Source organism: Eptatretus burgeri, chromosome 3, assembly GCF_056783735.1.
Source record: "Eptatretus burgeri isolate ZD-2024b chromosome 3, Ebu_testis_v1, whole genome shotgun sequence".
NCBI lineage: Eukaryota > Metazoa > Chordata > Myxini > Myxiniformes > Myxinidae > Eptatretus > Eptatretus burgeri.
In genome coordinates, this window is record NC_140963.1 from 112,879,774 (window position 1) to 112,897,534 (window position 17,761).

Below are 17,761 nucleotides of genomic sequence, written 5' to 3' on the forward strand. Positions count from 1 at the left end.
GAGTTATAGGGTAAGACAGACAGACGTATGTACGGAGGGACAGTGGAGACAATCACAATATTCCCGCTTTTCTTCGAAAGCGTGGGAATAATAATAAATGTCATGGGTCACATGGTCTGGTCAAGTGCCTGTTTAAAGCGGGGTTGCATCAAAGCAGGACGTCTTCGTACCCGGTCATCACTGCCAACAGTTATAAAGTGACAGTTGTAGTTATGTCTCTTATTAATTACGTAACACACCAATACACAAACACCACACAAAACAAGTCCAAGCGAGGATCTGCAATCTCTGACTGCTCTTTTTCATGTGTTATTTTGCCTTTCCCAGGTGCCTGTTCAGACATGCCTGCACGCCTACACGCAATTATGGCCTCATCTCATGTTAACCCCCACTCCAACCTACAATCTTTGCCACTGCTATGAGCACTACCTCTACCAACCCTCCTATTTGCAGGTTACTGTGTCCTCTCTCCTCTTTTAATTTATTAATTTCCATGCTTTTTGAGTCCAAAATATGTCCCTAACACTGCACTGTCTTTTTATGCTCAATCATGCAACTCTCCCATGACTTGATCTCACACAGAATAAATTAACAGACAATGATAAAATTTTAACAAAAATCCAAGCATGCTAAATAACAAAGATTGACAACTGAATGTTTTATGAGCCACGAGTAAATAATATGCACAAACCTGACAATATGCAGCAAAGAGTCTATGGCGACGGAATGGGCTGAAGAAGAGAAGCGGGAGTGCAATCTCAATGACATAAGTCTGAACCACACACAGCTGCTGGAACCAGGAAGGGAGCTGATGAGCAAACCATGCCAGAGGTGTTGGAATGCATTGGGACTCATAATGGTAATGTAGAGCTGGGGTGGCCAGAAAGGTGGGGTTAAGACAGGAGCACACTGAAGTAGGCAGCTTTAAAATTCCACCCATGAAAAATCATCAACTACAGTCAATGGTTACTGCAATAACATTTCACAAGCTCAAGCACAGAGTTTCCTATGTACCCATTATTTTAAGAATCATATATATATATATATATATATATATATATATATATATATATATATATATATATATATATATATATATATATATATATATATATATATATATATATATATATATATATATATATATATATAATAAATACATACGACCGCCACCGTTACCGGTGGTTAGCAGGGTACCAGTGGAAATTGTGCTACTGCTGGGCGAAGGAGGAGAAGGAGACGGGGAAGGCGAGTCCGGAGGCAGTGGGAGAGGGGGAAGGGTAGAAGTGTGCAGGTGAGAGTTGGACCTCTGAATGTTGGGACGATGACTGGCAAAGGGCGAGAGTTGGCTGATATGATGGAGAGAAGAAAGGTGGACATACTGTGTGTACAAGAGACCAAGTGGATGGGGAGTAAGGTGAGGAGCATTGGAGGTGGTTTCAAACTGTCCTACCATGGTGTGGATGGGAGGAGAAATGGTGTCGGGGTAATCCTGAAGGAAGATTATGTCAAGAGGGTATTGGAGGTGAGGAGAGTGAAGTTGGAAATTGAAGGGGTGATGATGAATGTCATCAGTGCATATGCCCCACATATGGGGTGTGAGATGGAGTATACAGAAGATTTCTGGAGTGAGTTAGATGAAGTGGCGGAGAGTGTATCCAAGGATGAAAGAGTGGTGATTGGAGCAGATTTCAATGGGCATGTTGGGGAAGGGAATAAAGAGGATGAGGAGGTGATGGGTCGGTACGGTCTCAACAAGAGAAATGTGGAAGGGCAAATGGTGGTAGAGTTTGCAAAAAGAATGGAAATGGCAGTGCTAAATAGGTATTTCAAGAAGAAGGAGGAACACAGGGTGACATACAAGAGTGGAGGAAAGTGCACACAGGTGGATTACATCTGAAGCAGGAGATGCAACCTGAAAGAGATTAGTGACTGTAAGGTGGTGGCAGGGGAGAGTGTAGCCCGACAGCATCGATTGGTGGTCTGCAGGATGACTTTAGAGGTGAGGTTGAGAAAGAGAGTGAGGGCTGAACCAAGGACCAGATGGTGGAAGTTGAAGGAGGAAGACTGTTGCGTGAAATTTAGGGAGGAGGTGAGACAGGCGTTGGATGGTGGTAAAGATGGGTGGGATGATTGGGCAACTACAGCAGAAGTGGTGAGGGAGATAGCCAAGAAGGTACTTGGTGTGACATCTGGACAGAGGAAGGAAGATAAGGAGACTTGGTGGTGGAACGAGGAAGTACAGGAAAGTATATGGAAGAAGGGGTTGGCGAAAAGGAAGTGGGATAGTCAGAGAGAGGAAGAAAGTAGGCAGGAGTACAAGGAGTGGCAGCGAAAGGCAAAAAGAGAGGTGGCAAAGGCCAAGGAAAAGGCATATGACGAGCTGTATGAGAAGTTGGATACAAAAGAAGGGGAAAAGGATTTATACCGATTGGCAAGACAGAGGGACCGAGCTGGGAAGGATGTGCTGCAGGTTCGGGTGATAAAGGAAGCAAATGGGAATGTGCTGACGAGCGAGGAGAGTGTGTGTTGAGAAGGTGGATGGAGTACTTTAAGGAGCTCATGAATGAAGAAAATGAGAGAGAGAAGGTTGGAAGAGGTGGAGATAGTGAATCTGGAAGTGGGGTGGATCAGTAAGGATGAAGTGAGGACTGCTATGAAGAAGATGAAAAGTGGAAAGGCAGTTGGCCCAGATGGTATACCAGTGGAGGCATGGAAGTGCTAAGGAGAGATGGCAGTGGGGTTGTTCACCAGATTGTTTAATAAAGTCTTGGAAAGTGAGAGGATGCCGGAGGAGTGGAGATTAAGTGTACTGGTTCCAATTTTCAAGAATAAGGGTGATGTGCAGAGCTGTGGAAATTACAGAAGGATAAAGTTGTTAAGCCTCACCATGAAGTTGTGGGAAAGAGTTGTGGAAGCTAGGTTGAGAGGAGAGGTGACGATCTGTGAGCAGCAATATGGGTTTATGCCAGGAAAGAGCACCACTGATGCGATGTTTGCTTTGAGAATGTTGATGGAGAAGTATGGGGAAGGCCAGAAGGAGTTACATTGTGTGTTTGTGGATTTAGAGAAAGCTTATGATAGGGTGCCAAGAGAGGAGTTGTGGCATTGTTTGAGGAAGTCGGGAGTGGTGGAGAAGTATGTGAGGATCGTGCAGGATATGTATGAGGACAGTGTGACAGCGGAGAGGTGTGTGGTAGGAATGACGGACCGCATTAAGGTAAAAGTGGGATTGCACCAAGGATTGACTCTGAGCCCTTTCCTGTTTGCAATGGTGATGGACGAGATCAGACTGGAGCCTCCATGGACGATGATGTTTGCGGATGACATCATGATCTGTAGGGAGAGTAGGGAGCAGGCTGAGGCGAGCCTCGAGAGGTGGAGGTACGCACTGGAGAGAAGGGGAATGATAGTCAGTAGGAGTAAGACGGAGTACATGTGCGTAAATGAGAGGGAGGGTGGTGGTATGGTGCGGTTGCAACGAGTTGAGGTGGGGAAGGTGGATGGGTTTAAATACTTGGGATCAACTGTCCAAAGTAACGGAGCGTGTGGGAGAGAAGTGAAAAAGAGAGTGCAGGCAGGATGGAGTGGGTGGAGAAGAGTTGCAGGAGTGATCTGTGACAGAAGGGTAGCTGTAAGAGTGAAGGGGAAAGTATACAAGACTGTAGTGAGACCAGCAATGTTGTATGGTTTGGAGGCAGTGGCGCTAACAAAAAACAGGAAGCGGAGCTGGAGGTGGCAGAGTTAAAGATGCTGCGATTCTCGTTGGGAGTGACGAGGATGGACAGGATAAGGAATGAGTATATTAGAGGGACAGCGCAGGTAGGACGGTGTGGAGACAAAGTGAGAGAGTTGAGATTGAGATGGTTTGGACATGTGCACAGGAGGGAAGCGGAGTATATCGGGAGAAGGGTGTTGAAGATGGAGCCGCCAGGCAGGAGGAGAAGAGGAAGGCCAAATAAGAGGTTCATTGATACGGTGAGGGCGGACATGCGGGTGGTTGGAGTGTCAATGGAAGATGTGGAGGATAGCGCGAAATGGAGACGGTTGATCCGCTGTGGAGACCCCTAACGGGAGCTCGCCGAAAGAAGAAGAGATGTATATATATATATATATATATATATATATATATATATATATATATATATATATATATATATATATATATATATATATATATATATATATATATATATATCCGAGCCGTATCCCTGGACATATCACGTGCTTTTGACACAGTCTGGCACCCTGCCCTACTCACCAAACTCTCTTCCCATGGTATTCAAGGCCATCTCCACTCATGGCTCGCAGACTTCCTCTCCTGTCGCAGTCAACGTGTGGCCCTAAATGGAGTTCTTTCATCCCCTCTTCCTGTGCAGGCTGGAGTTCCTCAAGGTAGCGTTCTGGGCCCTGTTCTTTTTCTGGTTTTCATCAATGATCTCTCGGACTCTCTGGAAAATCCTCTATTTCTCTTTGCCGACGACTCCACCCTCTGCCGTACCATCTGTCATCCCTCAGACCGGCAAGCAGCAGCTTCTTCGCTCACTGCAGATCTGGATAAAATCACAAACTGGTCCAACACGTGGAACATGTCTTTCAATCCACACAAATCTCACACTCTCACCATGTCTCTTCGAAAGGACCGTTTACAAAACCCCCCCATCCACTTTCTCAACAATCCTCTGGAAGAAGTCTTTTCTTTCAAGCTTCTGGGTCTCACTATCTGCCATGACCTTTCCTGGGAAAGTCACATTTCCAACCTTGCCTCAAAAGCCAGTCGCCGACTGGGAATCCTCCGTCGTGCAAAGTCCTTCCTCGGCCCTCTTGAGCTCCTGACTACTTACAAAGCTTTTGTCCGTAGCCTGATGGAGTACTGCTCTCCCCTCTGGGCTGGTGCTCCTGCCTCCCACCTTTCTCGACTTCACGCTGTCGAAACCAGGGCTTTTAAGATCATTGGCATCTCCCGCAATGAAGCTGAGTCTTTGGGCCTCTCACTCAATCACCGCAGGTTGGTCGGTGGTCTTTCTGTCTTCTACCGACTCCTCTCCAGCCTTGCCCCCCTGCTCTCTCTGCGATTTGTCCCAACCACATTTCCACAGGGCGCTCAAGGTCCGCCAACAACCCCCTTCTGGTAAAACTACCAAAATCACGAATCACTGCTCATCTTCACTCTTTCATTCCTCTTTTTTCCCGCCTTTGGAATAAACTTCCTCACTCTATTCTTTCCCATTCTTCCCTCCAGGCTTTCAAAACAGCTGTTCACCACCACCTCTTATCTTCCCCCATCCAAATCCTCGATCTTTTCTACCCCCGATAATCCACCCAAGCCCACTTCCTTCAATTCTCCTGCTTTCCTTCCTGAAAGTCCCTGTAATGTCCATCTTCTCCTCGCCATGTTCCCCGTCCCATCCCCATCCCTCTCCCTTCCACAGTTCACCTGTGTCTGTTCCCCAATGTTTTGTCCCTTCCACTCCCACCCCTCTTGTCTCATGCCTCCTTGCTGTGAGTTGTGTGTTAGCTCTCATACGAGCCTCGACCAAGGTATACAAAAAATATATATATATATATATATATATATATATATATATATATATATATATATATATATATGTACACACGAGGTCAGTCTAAAAAGAGTAACGGGACTGAGCCTGCTGTGTGCTCCACTTACACAACTTGAATGAACGGGTTGTGTCAGTTTTTCACAACATTCCAGCAATATATATGATTGGTGATGGTTGACTGTGCTCATTATGTGATTTTTTACAGGTCGGGCTTTACACGCTGTCTCGTCCGAGTCGTCGCGCTATGAGTCGTGAGCAGAGAGCCAATCTGAAGTTTCTTGCCAAGCTTGGCAAAACACCTTCCAAATCCTTCTCAATGCTGCAGCAAGTCGATGGGAAAGAAACGATGTCACATAGACGTGCATTTGAATGGCACAAGAGGTTCAAAGAGGGACAGGTGGAGGTGGAAGACGATCCATGGTCTGGAAGACCTTCAACGAGTAGAATGGTGGACAACATCGAGCGTGTGAAGCAGAAGGTGCGCACAGATCATCGACTCACGGTGCGGATGATTGCTGAGGAAGTTTCCATCAAGGACACTGTCTGGTGCATCATCACTGAAAATCTCGAAACGCGCAAGGTGTGTGCAAAGATGGTCCCCAAGCTGTTGTCCGAGGACCAGAAACAGGAAAGAGTCACTGTCTGTCAAGACATTATCGAGTGCCTCAAGGACGATCCAGACCTGCTCGGGAGAGTCATTACTGGTGATGAATCGTGGATATTTGAATACGATCGCGAGACCAAACAGCAGAGTTGTCAGTGGAAAAGTCAGGCATCACCAAGACGAAAGAAAGCAAGGATGTCAAAGGTCAAGATGAGCTCGTGATGTTTCTTGACATCAAGGGCATCGTCCACTTCGAGTTTCTACCACAGGGTCAAACAGTGAATCAATACGTGTGCAAGGAGATCCTCTGGCACCTCATGAGATCAGTCTGGGACAAGAGGAGGGATTTGTGGGAGAACAACGCCTGGGTGCTCCATCATGACAACGCCCCTGCTCACAGTGCCCTGAGCATCCGACAGTTTCTGGCGGAGAGGAACGTGCCAACTCTGGAGCAACCCCCGTATTCGCCAGACTTGGCCCCTTGTGATTTTTTTTCCTCTTCCCCAAGCTCGGGGGGGGGGGATCAAGGGGACCAAATTTCCTAATGTGGAGGCCATAAAGAGGGCTGTGACGACGGAGCTCCGGAGGATTCCAGAAGAAGCCTTCTGGTGGTGCATCGAAGCGTGGAAGACAAGTGTGTGAGACTGGAGGGAAACTATTTTGAAGGGGACAAGCTGTGATTTCACTATATTTTTTGGAATAAAATTTCTGCGAAGTCAGTCCAATTACTTTTTAGACGGACCTCGTATATTATTGTACGTTGTTGTATTAAATATTTATTTTTTGGAGACAAAATAAAAAAGTCCTATTATCAAACAGACATTTAAAACAAGTTCAGAATAATTGCAAACAAATGTCATAATTCAACCAGGACGTCATGCAATGTCATACGAATGAACACTAGTTAGTGATCTTTAAATCCTCTCATTTGACAATCACAGGAAATAAAGGAAAGGTCCATTGAATTATGTTGATGGGACAGCATCTTCAAATTAGAGTTTAGGCAAATCTACTTTCTGCGACTAAAATAGCTAATATTTTATACAGCATGACCATTTCATTAAAACATCATAACGATGCAACATCCAGAAAACAATCAATATTACTATAATGCAGCTGTTATGGCGTCGGTATATATGTATACAAATATCCCCCTAACTTGACGAGACAGCAGGGCACAGATCGAGTGCCATCGCAGCACTTGCGACATGACAGGTTCGCAACAAGTGTCATCTGCCACACAAACACATAGTCTCTGTCCTGCTGTTCACCACTTAGGAAGTTTACAGTCAGGAATAATAAATTAAACAAAATGAGCCCACTGACCCTAGATGTGACATAACACTGACATCATGCACATAATTTCTTGTACGTGTATGTATGTATCCAAAACTCCAAAGTCTATGAACTACACACGATTAGAACATTCCTTGAAACATTTCGACCCTGACTATTGGAAAGTACCCTTTAAAGTTTCGACCCTGAGAACTTTTACACCATTTACACGCATAAAGCCTTTTCAATCCTTGTCGACCTATACACTGCATTAGATCCTTCAGAATCTTACTATAATACAGCTATCGCGTATGTATGTATGTATGTATGTATGTATGTATGTATGTATGTATGTATGCATGTAGCCGGAATAGCGCCCCCTTGGTGGTGTGCATGCTAGCCCAGAAGTGGATGGGAAATTTAAGCTACAATTCAATTGCAAAAATATACAACATGTACACAAAAAATAATTTAATTTGAAACCAATTAAATAATGTAACCATCACAGAACATGGTTATATGAGCCGTTTGAGAAGAACAGTACTCAAGTGCCTGTCATCGATGGGCCCTTCAGCTGGTGATAAGAATAATAGGAAGCATGATGTTTAACGTCTCATCTCCAGTAGCAAGTTCAGAACGTTTACAAGACAGAAATGGGGAGGGGGGTGAGGGGGGGGAGGAAGCAATCTAGGTATGGATTTCCTACTAGCAAGGCAGACATCATCACAAAAGGTCGTCAACAGGCAGTGTTCATGGAACTGCAAATGGGCAGAGCAGTACGGTCAGTCAGAACGATTTATCTCCGGAGTCACAAAGACTCCCCATTGTATAGACGTCCGATGGTGTGTTCATCTGTCAAAGCAAAGACTGCCATTGACTGTGCGATGGGTTCTCCACTGTAAATGCAAATTATAAAAAAAACGTCATCGAGAACTCCGTTCCTATTTAGCTTTTCACTACAGTTTGTATATTCAAAATAAATAAATAAAAACACATGTCAATCTGTAGTGTTTTCTTTGGTCCACAATGCTTCAGATCTCCCTCTCCACAATAACCAGGCAAAAGGAATTCAGAATTAAAACCTGTTGAGAAACCTATGCAAGGATGACGAAGTAGCAGTGACAATGTGGGAATAGAAGTAAAGCCATACCTGATCAACAACAACAAAAAGGCCAAGGCCCACCTGAGAGTCCCCACCATGTCGGGCAACGAGAAGTCAACTTGACCACCCCCGAAGCAAACATTAGGCGGAACAGGAGCCAGCGTATGAGCCAAAAGAGTGAAGGGTCATGAGGTTTGGCCTTAACTTCACGCCACTTTCTGATGTGTAGCGGAGCGACCAGCACGGCGAGCCATCCAGCCTCAAGTAAGAGGCTGTCCCTTTCGAGAGAATGTCAACAGGAGTCTGGTTAAGCTCGATACATGCTGTTCAAAAATATTTTGCAACTTAAAAACGAGTTATCTTTGTAGATGCTTGCTCAAACAACAACTGTTATCATACTGGTTCTCTCCACTATTTTACCCCTACAAAGGAGAAGGCTCACAGTGGCTAAACCTCCATTTTGCTTTGCCACAGGGCAGGGCTCAATATTAACCCCCCCCCCCCAAGCCTGATGTACATATGACAGGAACAGTAGGTTTTGTATTTTACCTGTCCCATCAACCATTGGACCTGCAGCTATTGGGGATGCCTCTTCACGGTGGTTGTACACCCAAACGCAAGTTGGGGGCCAAATCATCCCACTCTTCCCTGCTACCTGGATTCATCAGCAAAGTATGACCACAGTCAGACCACCGATTGGTCCGCATAGACCGGATCTCTTCTGTCCCCATCCACCGTGTCAGTCTCGTCTTGGTCCATCTCTATCTCCTGGCCCTGGTTTCATGAAGGTGGGGGTACACCATATTGAGTGTGGGAGATCTCTGTGTCAATCCTGGGAAAGCGATCAGCCGTCTCAGTGCCGTGGGCCTGTTTGAGAGAACTGTCTGGGGCTATACAACAGCAACAACTGCACCTGTCAAACTATCTGTACATACTTCAAATATGTGGGGCCATACCTATGTTTCTTTGAAGCTTACGTCGGCCTGCGGGGGTGGTCAGGTCTAAAAACATCGCTGAAAATGACTGTAGCTTTACCAAAAAAATAAAAAATATAAAAGAACTACGACGTTCAAAGCCAAGATATGTCAAGCTTATTAAACTTCTGGATGGTAAAATTGACCTGTCCTGTAGAGAGGTTTATTGAGGTTTTCACTTGTCCAACCAATAACATTGCTTGTCCTGAACAGACAGACAAGGTCGTAGTTCATGAACTGGTCACCCTAAAAAGGCAGAGTTGTTACATGTTTTTCAAAACATCCACTTTCCACTTTGACTACAGACCAGAAAAACCACAGATATCTAGATATCTTAGTATGAGAAGAAAGGTAATTTTGTCTAGTTTAATGTGGAATAAACAGAAATAAAAAATATGCAATAGTTTTTGTGTAACAGGCAAATAAGTGATACAAGTCAGGGGTGGAGTAAACAGGCAGAGGCGGCGGATGTGGTGAGTCAAATTTGGAATAAACTGAACTTATTTCAATCAATAAGCTTTAATCCAATCTATTTTGTTATTTTTAGGTGAGTAACACTTGGGACTTACTGTTGCATGATGCAAAATTGATTATTCAACTCTGTATTATTCAGCAAACCCTGACTCATATGTACAAACTCCTAAAAGAGATCTAGTAAAGATCTTTATGTAGTTATGTATCTAGCAGATTCTCAGGATTAATTTGGCACTTGAATTGTCCAAAACGGCCAAAGGATAACTGATCCACATTCAATTTACTCAGAAAGGGTGAATTCGAGATAAACGCGAAAATGTGTTTTCCTTGTAATGCATTATCCATTAAAGTTCATAATTAAAAATACCATATTCACCATTAATTAGTGGTTTTTGCTAAAAAAAAAAATTCACACAAGAGCATGTAGCTTGGTGATGTCTATCAACACAGAGAAAACTGAAAAATTGAATATTTTGACCCTGTAACGCAAATGATGACCAGTTCATGAACTACGACCACAACCGTTATTGTCAAGCCCTACCCCAGGTCCAGTCTCTGCTCCATTCCACTTAACTCTGTTCTACCTTACCTTTTCCAACAAGCATTCAGATGATAATTTATTCCCTGTTAATTTATGTAGTCTCATGACTATTCAGAAACTCGTCCATCAGCAACCATCCAGACCCAAAAGGTTCGCGCATTGTAATGTTGTCGATATACAAAATGCACGTGACTTGCATTTTAAGCTGTTCAACCAGATACAAAATATATATTGTTGTGGTTACCAAATTCGCAAACCACCATTCAGGTCCCTTAGGTGAGGTATCTCGGTAAGTACATGTGTAGTTAGGTCCAAACCCGTTGTCTAGTGGGAATACATGTCATTTATGCGAGCTGCGACTCTTCAGGATAGCCGTTTTTCTTTTACTATCTTTATTTTGGACCAACCGCCATGATTACCACCACAACCACAACATCAACCACCAACCACAACGCCGCTTCACCACAACCGCCACGACCTTCACGTCACACCTCGCAACCGTAGCATCGCCACCGTTCTTGCCCCGCTGTGGGTACCGGTGTTGGACTCGTGCAGGGCGCGCGTCGAACAGCGTGTACAAAATCACGGATTTTGTGCTTCAAAAACGGATCAAAAACGACACACGCCCACTTTTTGCCGTCCAATCGGTGAGCGAGGGGCGATTTGGCCCCGCCTCCAGGACGATCGATATATGCAAATTTGTGGATCAAAAAGCCTTCACGCCCACTTTTTCTCGGGCCAATGGGGAGCGAGGTGAAAGGTCAAAGGGAGGGGGTCAAAGGCGAAGCTACGGGGGATAAAAGGACCGTGTTCGTCAGTCAGGAGAGTGGAGAGTCGGAGAGTCCAGAGGCGGAGAGTAGGAGAGTCGGAAGCAGAGGGTCAAGACTTCGCGGGCGGTGGAGCTGCTCGTCGTGTGCGTTGGAGTCGGAACGGAGGGGACGAGCTGTGGAAAGGCGGCGACACCAGACGAGGGGGTGCTCGCGTCGTGCAGGGAGCTGCACCCGAGGGAGGCCGACAGCGCGACCTGGCCGAGGTGGAGACGCACACCAGGGATAATAAAGATCCTCTATACCCCGAGCATCAGCAACCCCCTCCTGTTTCCCCCCGCGCTGAGATAGTGCGACCAAGGGGGCCCCTTTCCCACCCCCTACCAGACACTGCCCGCGAGGCCCGCGGGGTTGGGGCGCCATCGCCGCTCCGCGTCTCATCACCAGACGGGTAGGCGCGACCCGGTCTCGGCCTCAGGCCCGCCTCATTCTTGGGGGTATTCTTTTCCTTGGTTTTGGGTATGTGTTGTCGGCGCCGTCTGTGAGGTAGAATTGTATAAGTGTTGCCGTGTGCTCGGTAGTCGGTATTAGCTCTGCATTGTGTTTTCGCTTTTACATTTGCTTTTTGTGTAAATTGCATTGTGTCTTTTCTGTGTGCATTTGGTGGAATTGTATATGTGTGCTTCCCGTGTGCCGCGAATAAATGTGCTTTGTGTTGAACTGTTTCCCGCTTCGCTTCGTCATTTCTCCCATTGAATCCTCATCTTGCTTCACGTAAAGGGTTGGTAGTGGGCTGAATACGCCCGATAATTAATCGAACCGTCGAGGTCGACGATAACACCGCTCGGTTATTCTGATAGTACGGAACGGGTCGCTTAAGTGGCCCGTGTCCGAAGTCGACCTGCGGCGAGGTGCGATCGCCCGGTCTACCCTCCGCGTGGGTACTTAGGTAGGTCGAATTTGGCGAGCAACCCTATCCCACGCGGGGGCTGATTGGCTCGATCGCGGTGAGACCGAAAGGTCCACCCGTGACTGGTTCCCGGCGTTAGTCCGAGAGGGTCACGACTGGATTGTCCGTCCGGTGGGCGACGTGCCGCGATTCGAGTTACGTGGCCGTCGGCACGCCGGCGGGCGCGAATACCGCAACAATATATATATTCTAACAAAATATTCTTACATCTTTATGTCTAATAGATGACATATTATGTGACTACAAAGCTGCAGTTTACAGTATATCATGACAAAATATAGATTGCATCACCGACTGGATGTATTGTTAATTTTCAACAGGGCAAATGATAAATTACAGGTGCAGAGGGTGGGAGAGGGCTTAGTCAAGCAAGGGGTAAGATATCGGGGGGGGGGGGAAGCAAAGGTTTGCTTGTCGGGGAGGAGGGGATTAAAGGGAATGCAAGGGAAATGTAAAGTGAGGGGAAGGAGAGGGGGTGTACGGGAGATACGAGAGAGAAGCGTCACAAATATTTTCATACGTAATATGTGGATGGCCACGATATCTATGCATTCCTCGAGGTCAGTTTAAAAAGAAAAGAAAAGAAAAAATGCTTTCCATGTTAAAACATCTTGGAGCCAAAAACACAACATGTATTCATTTCCATGGGCATCATGAAACTCACTCACTCACTACGTAACTAGTATTGACAGCAACATCCAATGATTTCATTTTTGAGCTCAATCAATCGCATGCTGCAAATATCCAGCCATCCTACCTTCAGAGCTTTTTTTCCGGGGAGAAATCACAAATTGTGGGTAAGTGCTGTTTAACATATTTACACTTTCAAACAAAATGTACAATCATTTGAAGTGTGAAAAAAAAAATTGGGTGGGGGGGGGGAGATTTCGGAGATTTTGATGTTGGGACATGCCAGTCAGATGCTGTGCAGAAGATTACACAAGTTCCCTTACAAGGAACTTCAGCCCAGGAGGAGGACATGAGGACCATCAAGTATGTACAATGATCGCCAACCAATGGTCGTTTGTCCATGCTCTATTCTCTTAAATGCTGAGCGTCAAGCAAAGAAACAGCACAGACCATTTCTAAAGGCTTTGGTAATACTCGGCCGGGGTTCAAACCGACTCCCCACCGTCTCTCCCAGACTCAGCATACGCTCCAACCATTATACTAATAGAATGAAAAAATAAATAAATAAGTAAATAAAGGCATTATTGATATTTATTTAAATAAAAACAACAAACTTACCACTGAAAGTAGAGAAAAACTTGGCCAACCTAAGGAAAGGAAGGTAAATCAGTGGGGTGAAAATTTAAAGCCAACTTACAGATTTGCTCATCTACAACTCTAAGATTAGAAACCAACCACAGTCATCAATTGCATTTAATCTCCAACAGTTAGATGACAACAAATCTACTGCAACTCCCCACCTTAAAAACCCAAACCAGAACAAACCACTACAAACACAAAAAGGAGGGATCGCAAAGAAAAAAAACCTGCACATTTATGCAGCTGATATAATGCTTGGAGGAGGTGGAGACAGGGGGTGGGGGGGGAGTGGGGGAGAAAAAGCATGTGGGCACAGGTAAACAATAAACATACTTGGTGCACCATCAGGTAAAGAAACCACAAGCCAAGGAACATCACACAGTCCCTGAGTGGTTCGGCGAGAGCGACACTGAGTGCCAGACAGGCGCCAAGCAGACAAGCAATCTCGAGGCACAGCTCGGGGGATAGAGAGAGGAGTGTCGTCAAGGAAAGCAGAGCGGAACGAGACGTGGCTGCACGTGAATCTGCAGCCCCTGAAACCAGTTTCCACACTGGTAGGACACCATCTTTGCCATAAAGTCCTACGAGGGTAAAGTAGGAGTGGGGTAGAGATGGGGGGAAAAAAAAATAGTTTTGAAAAACAGCCTCAGAACAAAAAGTGACCATCTCATAATTATGTTATTTAAACATAATAAAAACCCCATAATGTCAAAGTGGAATTTTTTTTTTTCAAATTCTTACAAATGAAAAGCTGAAATGTCTTGATTCAATAAGTATTCAACCCCCTTCGCTATGACACTCCAAATTGCACTCAGGTGCATCCAATTTCCTTTGATCATCCTTGAGATGTCTCCACGACTTGGAGTCCACCTGTGGCCAATTAAATTGATTGGACATGATTTAGAAAGAAACACACCTTTTTTTGTTAATAAGGTTCCACAGTTGACAGTGTTATATATATATATATATATATATATAGATATATATATATATATATATATATATATATATATATATATATATATATATATATATATATATATATATATATATATATAGATATGGTTCCACAGTTGAAAGTGCACGCCAGAGCAGAAACTCTACCATGAAGTCCAAGGAACTGACCGTAGAACTCCGAGATAGAATGCGAGGAGTTATAGATTTCGGGAAGGGGTATAAAACAATTTCTAGAGTGTTGAAAGTTCTCAAGAGCCCAGTGAGCTCCATCATTAGGATATGAAATGCATGTGTAACTACCCCGATTCTTCTTAGAGCTGACCGTCTGACCAAACTGAGCAACTGGGCAAGAAGGACCTTGGTCAGGGAGGTGACCAAGAACCCAATGACCACTCACTCTGACATAATGACAGAGTTCCTTGGCTGAAATGGGAGAACCTGCTGGAAGGACAACAGTCTCTGCAGCACTTCACAAATCTAGGCTTTATGGGAGAGTGGACAGACAGAAGCCACTTCTGAGGAAAAAAGGCACAGGACAGCATGCCTGGAGTTTGCTAAAAGACACGTGAAAGACTGAAAGCATGAGGCAAAAGATTCTATAGTCTGATGAGATGAAAACTGAACTCTTTGGTCTGAATGTAGAGCCCTACATTTGGCGGAAACCGACCACAGCTCATCACCCATCGAACACCATCCCGACTGTGAAGCATGGTGGTGGCAGCATCTTGCTTTGGGGATGCTTTTCAGCAGCACGGATTGGGAGGCTTGTAAGGACAGAGGGAACAATTAAGAGAGCCGAATACAGACAAATCCTTGAAGAGAACCTACTTCAGAGAGCAAAAGACCTTAAACTGCTGCGAAGTTTAACGTTCCAATCGGATAATGATCCCAAACATAGTCAAAAGCAACACTGAAATGGCTTCAGAACAAGAACGTGAAAGTCCTCGAGTGGTTCAGCCAAAGCCAAGAATTTGGCTTTGAATCCCATTGAGAATCTGGTGGGAAAGACTTGAAGATTACTGTTCACCGACGCTCCCCATCCAACTTGACAGCGCTTGAGAAAATCTGCAAGGAAGAATGGGAGAAAATCCCAAAATCCAGATGTGTAAAGATGATGCTGTGAGCCGATGAAAAATCTATTTTTAGATCCTCGTGGAGGATCTCAAAGTCTTACTCACGTTGTTGTTCTTGTGGACTTTTTTGTTTCACGGCCTACAGTTTTCATCGAAACTTCCCAAAACTTGGCATATACTGTATATGTAAAAATTCCCTGCGCAGACAGTAACCATCTCCAATTTTGAAAATTCCTCCTAGAAAAAAAAAAAGTTATGACGTCAAAATATCTCCGCTAATGGAAATCGGCAAAAATAATTATCTCCGAAACTAGGCAAGCTTTTTGAATTATGTTTGCGGGAATCGAACAGGGCATTAGCAGAGATTAATTACTGCACACACGATACATCACTATGATGTCATATCAATTTTTATGACGTCATTCCTATTTTTTGACATTTTTGTTTCACAACCCAGAGTTTTCATCGGATCTTCGTGAATCATCTCCGAAACTAGGCAAGCTCTTTGAATTTTTGTTTGCGGGAATCAAGCCGGGCATGAGCACAGATCATTTATCGCAAACCTGATGTACATCACAATGACGTCATATTCGTTTTTATGACGTCATCATTAAGAGGACGAGGATCTTAGCTCATTTGAGCATGTTTTTCCTGATATTCTCTGTGAACGCTGGAAACACAATACATTCGCTCGGGGGAAGTTTTCACAACAGGATCGAGCAAAAGTGAAAACGACTGCCCGGACAACATCGGTTGCATGAAGACCGCCATGTTGTTAAGCAGTGCCGAGCACTCCGTTCCGTCGGAGAGCTTGCTCAAGCCGCTCGATAACGAAACACCCCTGCTGACTGCTGCTGCGTGATGAAGCAAGAAGATTAATTTTAATAATAATCAGCTTCCATTATTACAGACGTACATTACGAGCGCGGATAATGATCTTTTCACGACAAATACGAATTTATAAAGTGCCGAGAACGCCCCGCCGGCCTGGCCAAGCGGGGTTGGCGGGAAAGTGGAGGCCCACACGGCCCGAGCAGACGAATACCGAGGCCCAAACACAGTTTCGCGCTCAGCAGGACCGTCCCGTTAGTCTGAACGAAGGAATCCCGACGAGACACTCACCCGGCACTTGCACGTACAGCGAAATGAAGGCGATGGCGTAAATAACGGACAAACTCCACAAGAACCTTTTCCTCGGGCCTAATACTAGCGCCATGGTAACCAGGCCACGTAAGATGGGCGGTGATGAAGGAATCGTCACTTTCATGTAACGGTTTTTTTCATTGGCAAATTCATTCAAACGCAGTTACTCGATGGCAATAATGTTCATTTATAAATATAATGCACTCGGGCGGCGTTTGTTATGATTTTTTTTGTATTTTTTTTTTCCTGAGCTCATCCCGTATTATCATGTATATCAATTGTCGACAGAGGGTGCGGCGTGTGTTCCGCACGTGTTTCGGGGCTTGGCACTGATTGGTACACGAGATCACGTGGCATGGAAACTCTCACGTCTAATCCAATCACGTCAACCTTCCAGGATGGACATGGGGGAGCAGGGAAATGAACACACGATCATGCGGCATCGGATCACGTCTCTCTTCATTATCACGTTCGCCAAGGATTCGGACCAAACTTGGTGGATGAGTTGGGAAGGTGACGAGAACATGGCGATTAAATTTTACTTCAGGTCCGAATTCAGATCCCGTCTATCAGTGGGAAATTAACCAAGCATAAACTAATCAGCCTGGTGGACGTATGCGCTCTAATGTGTGCCCTTCCACTTTTACCCTCGTCGAATGATTTCGAGAGGGTATTGTATTTGGGTCTGTTTGTGTGTTTGTTTGTCCGTCTGCTCAACTCCAGCCCAAACTGCTCAACCGACCGTTCTGAAATTTTCACAGATCAAGATCACCGACCCTCACTAGTTACAGGGAGGGTCTTTCTCCCTCTCTTGCTCTCCTCTTCCCCCTCTCCCCCTCTCCCCTCCCCCTCTCCTCTTCCCCCTCTCCTCTTCCCCCTCGAGTGACCCGCATTGAAGTTTAGTAAAATTGGGTCGACGGAAAAGGTCAACATCAGCCAATTTTTCTGAAGTGCTCAATTTTCATCCAATTGACTTGAAATTTGAACATGATTTGCATATCAGGTTGCTGAATTCAACCACCTACTGATTTTGAGGTCAACATAGGTC

General features: G+C 45.1%; 1 protein-coding gene across 1 annotated transcript in view; it reads right to left on the minus strand.

Annotated features, from left to right (window-relative positions):
- The window catches only part of LMF2 (lipase maturation factor 2), a 30,706-nt gene extending 13,731 nt beyond the window's left edge, over positions 1-16,975 (minus strand). Inside the window, exons 1-5 of the mRNA XM_085875145.1 lie at positions 16,693-16,975; positions 13,874-14,121; positions 13,520-13,548; positions 8,627-8,823; positions 692-870 (exon numbers count right to left, since the gene is read on the minus strand). Coding sequence (XP_085731271.1) covers positions 692-870; positions 8,627-8,823; positions 13,520-13,548; positions 13,874-14,121; positions 16,693-16,837 — 798 coding nt within the window. The 5' untranslated portion in view covers positions 16,838-16,975. The remainder of the gene's footprint in view (positions 1-691; positions 871-8,626; positions 8,824-13,519; positions 13,549-13,873; positions 14,122-16,692) is intronic.
- Between the last annotated feature and the right edge of the window lie 786 nt (positions 16,976-17,761).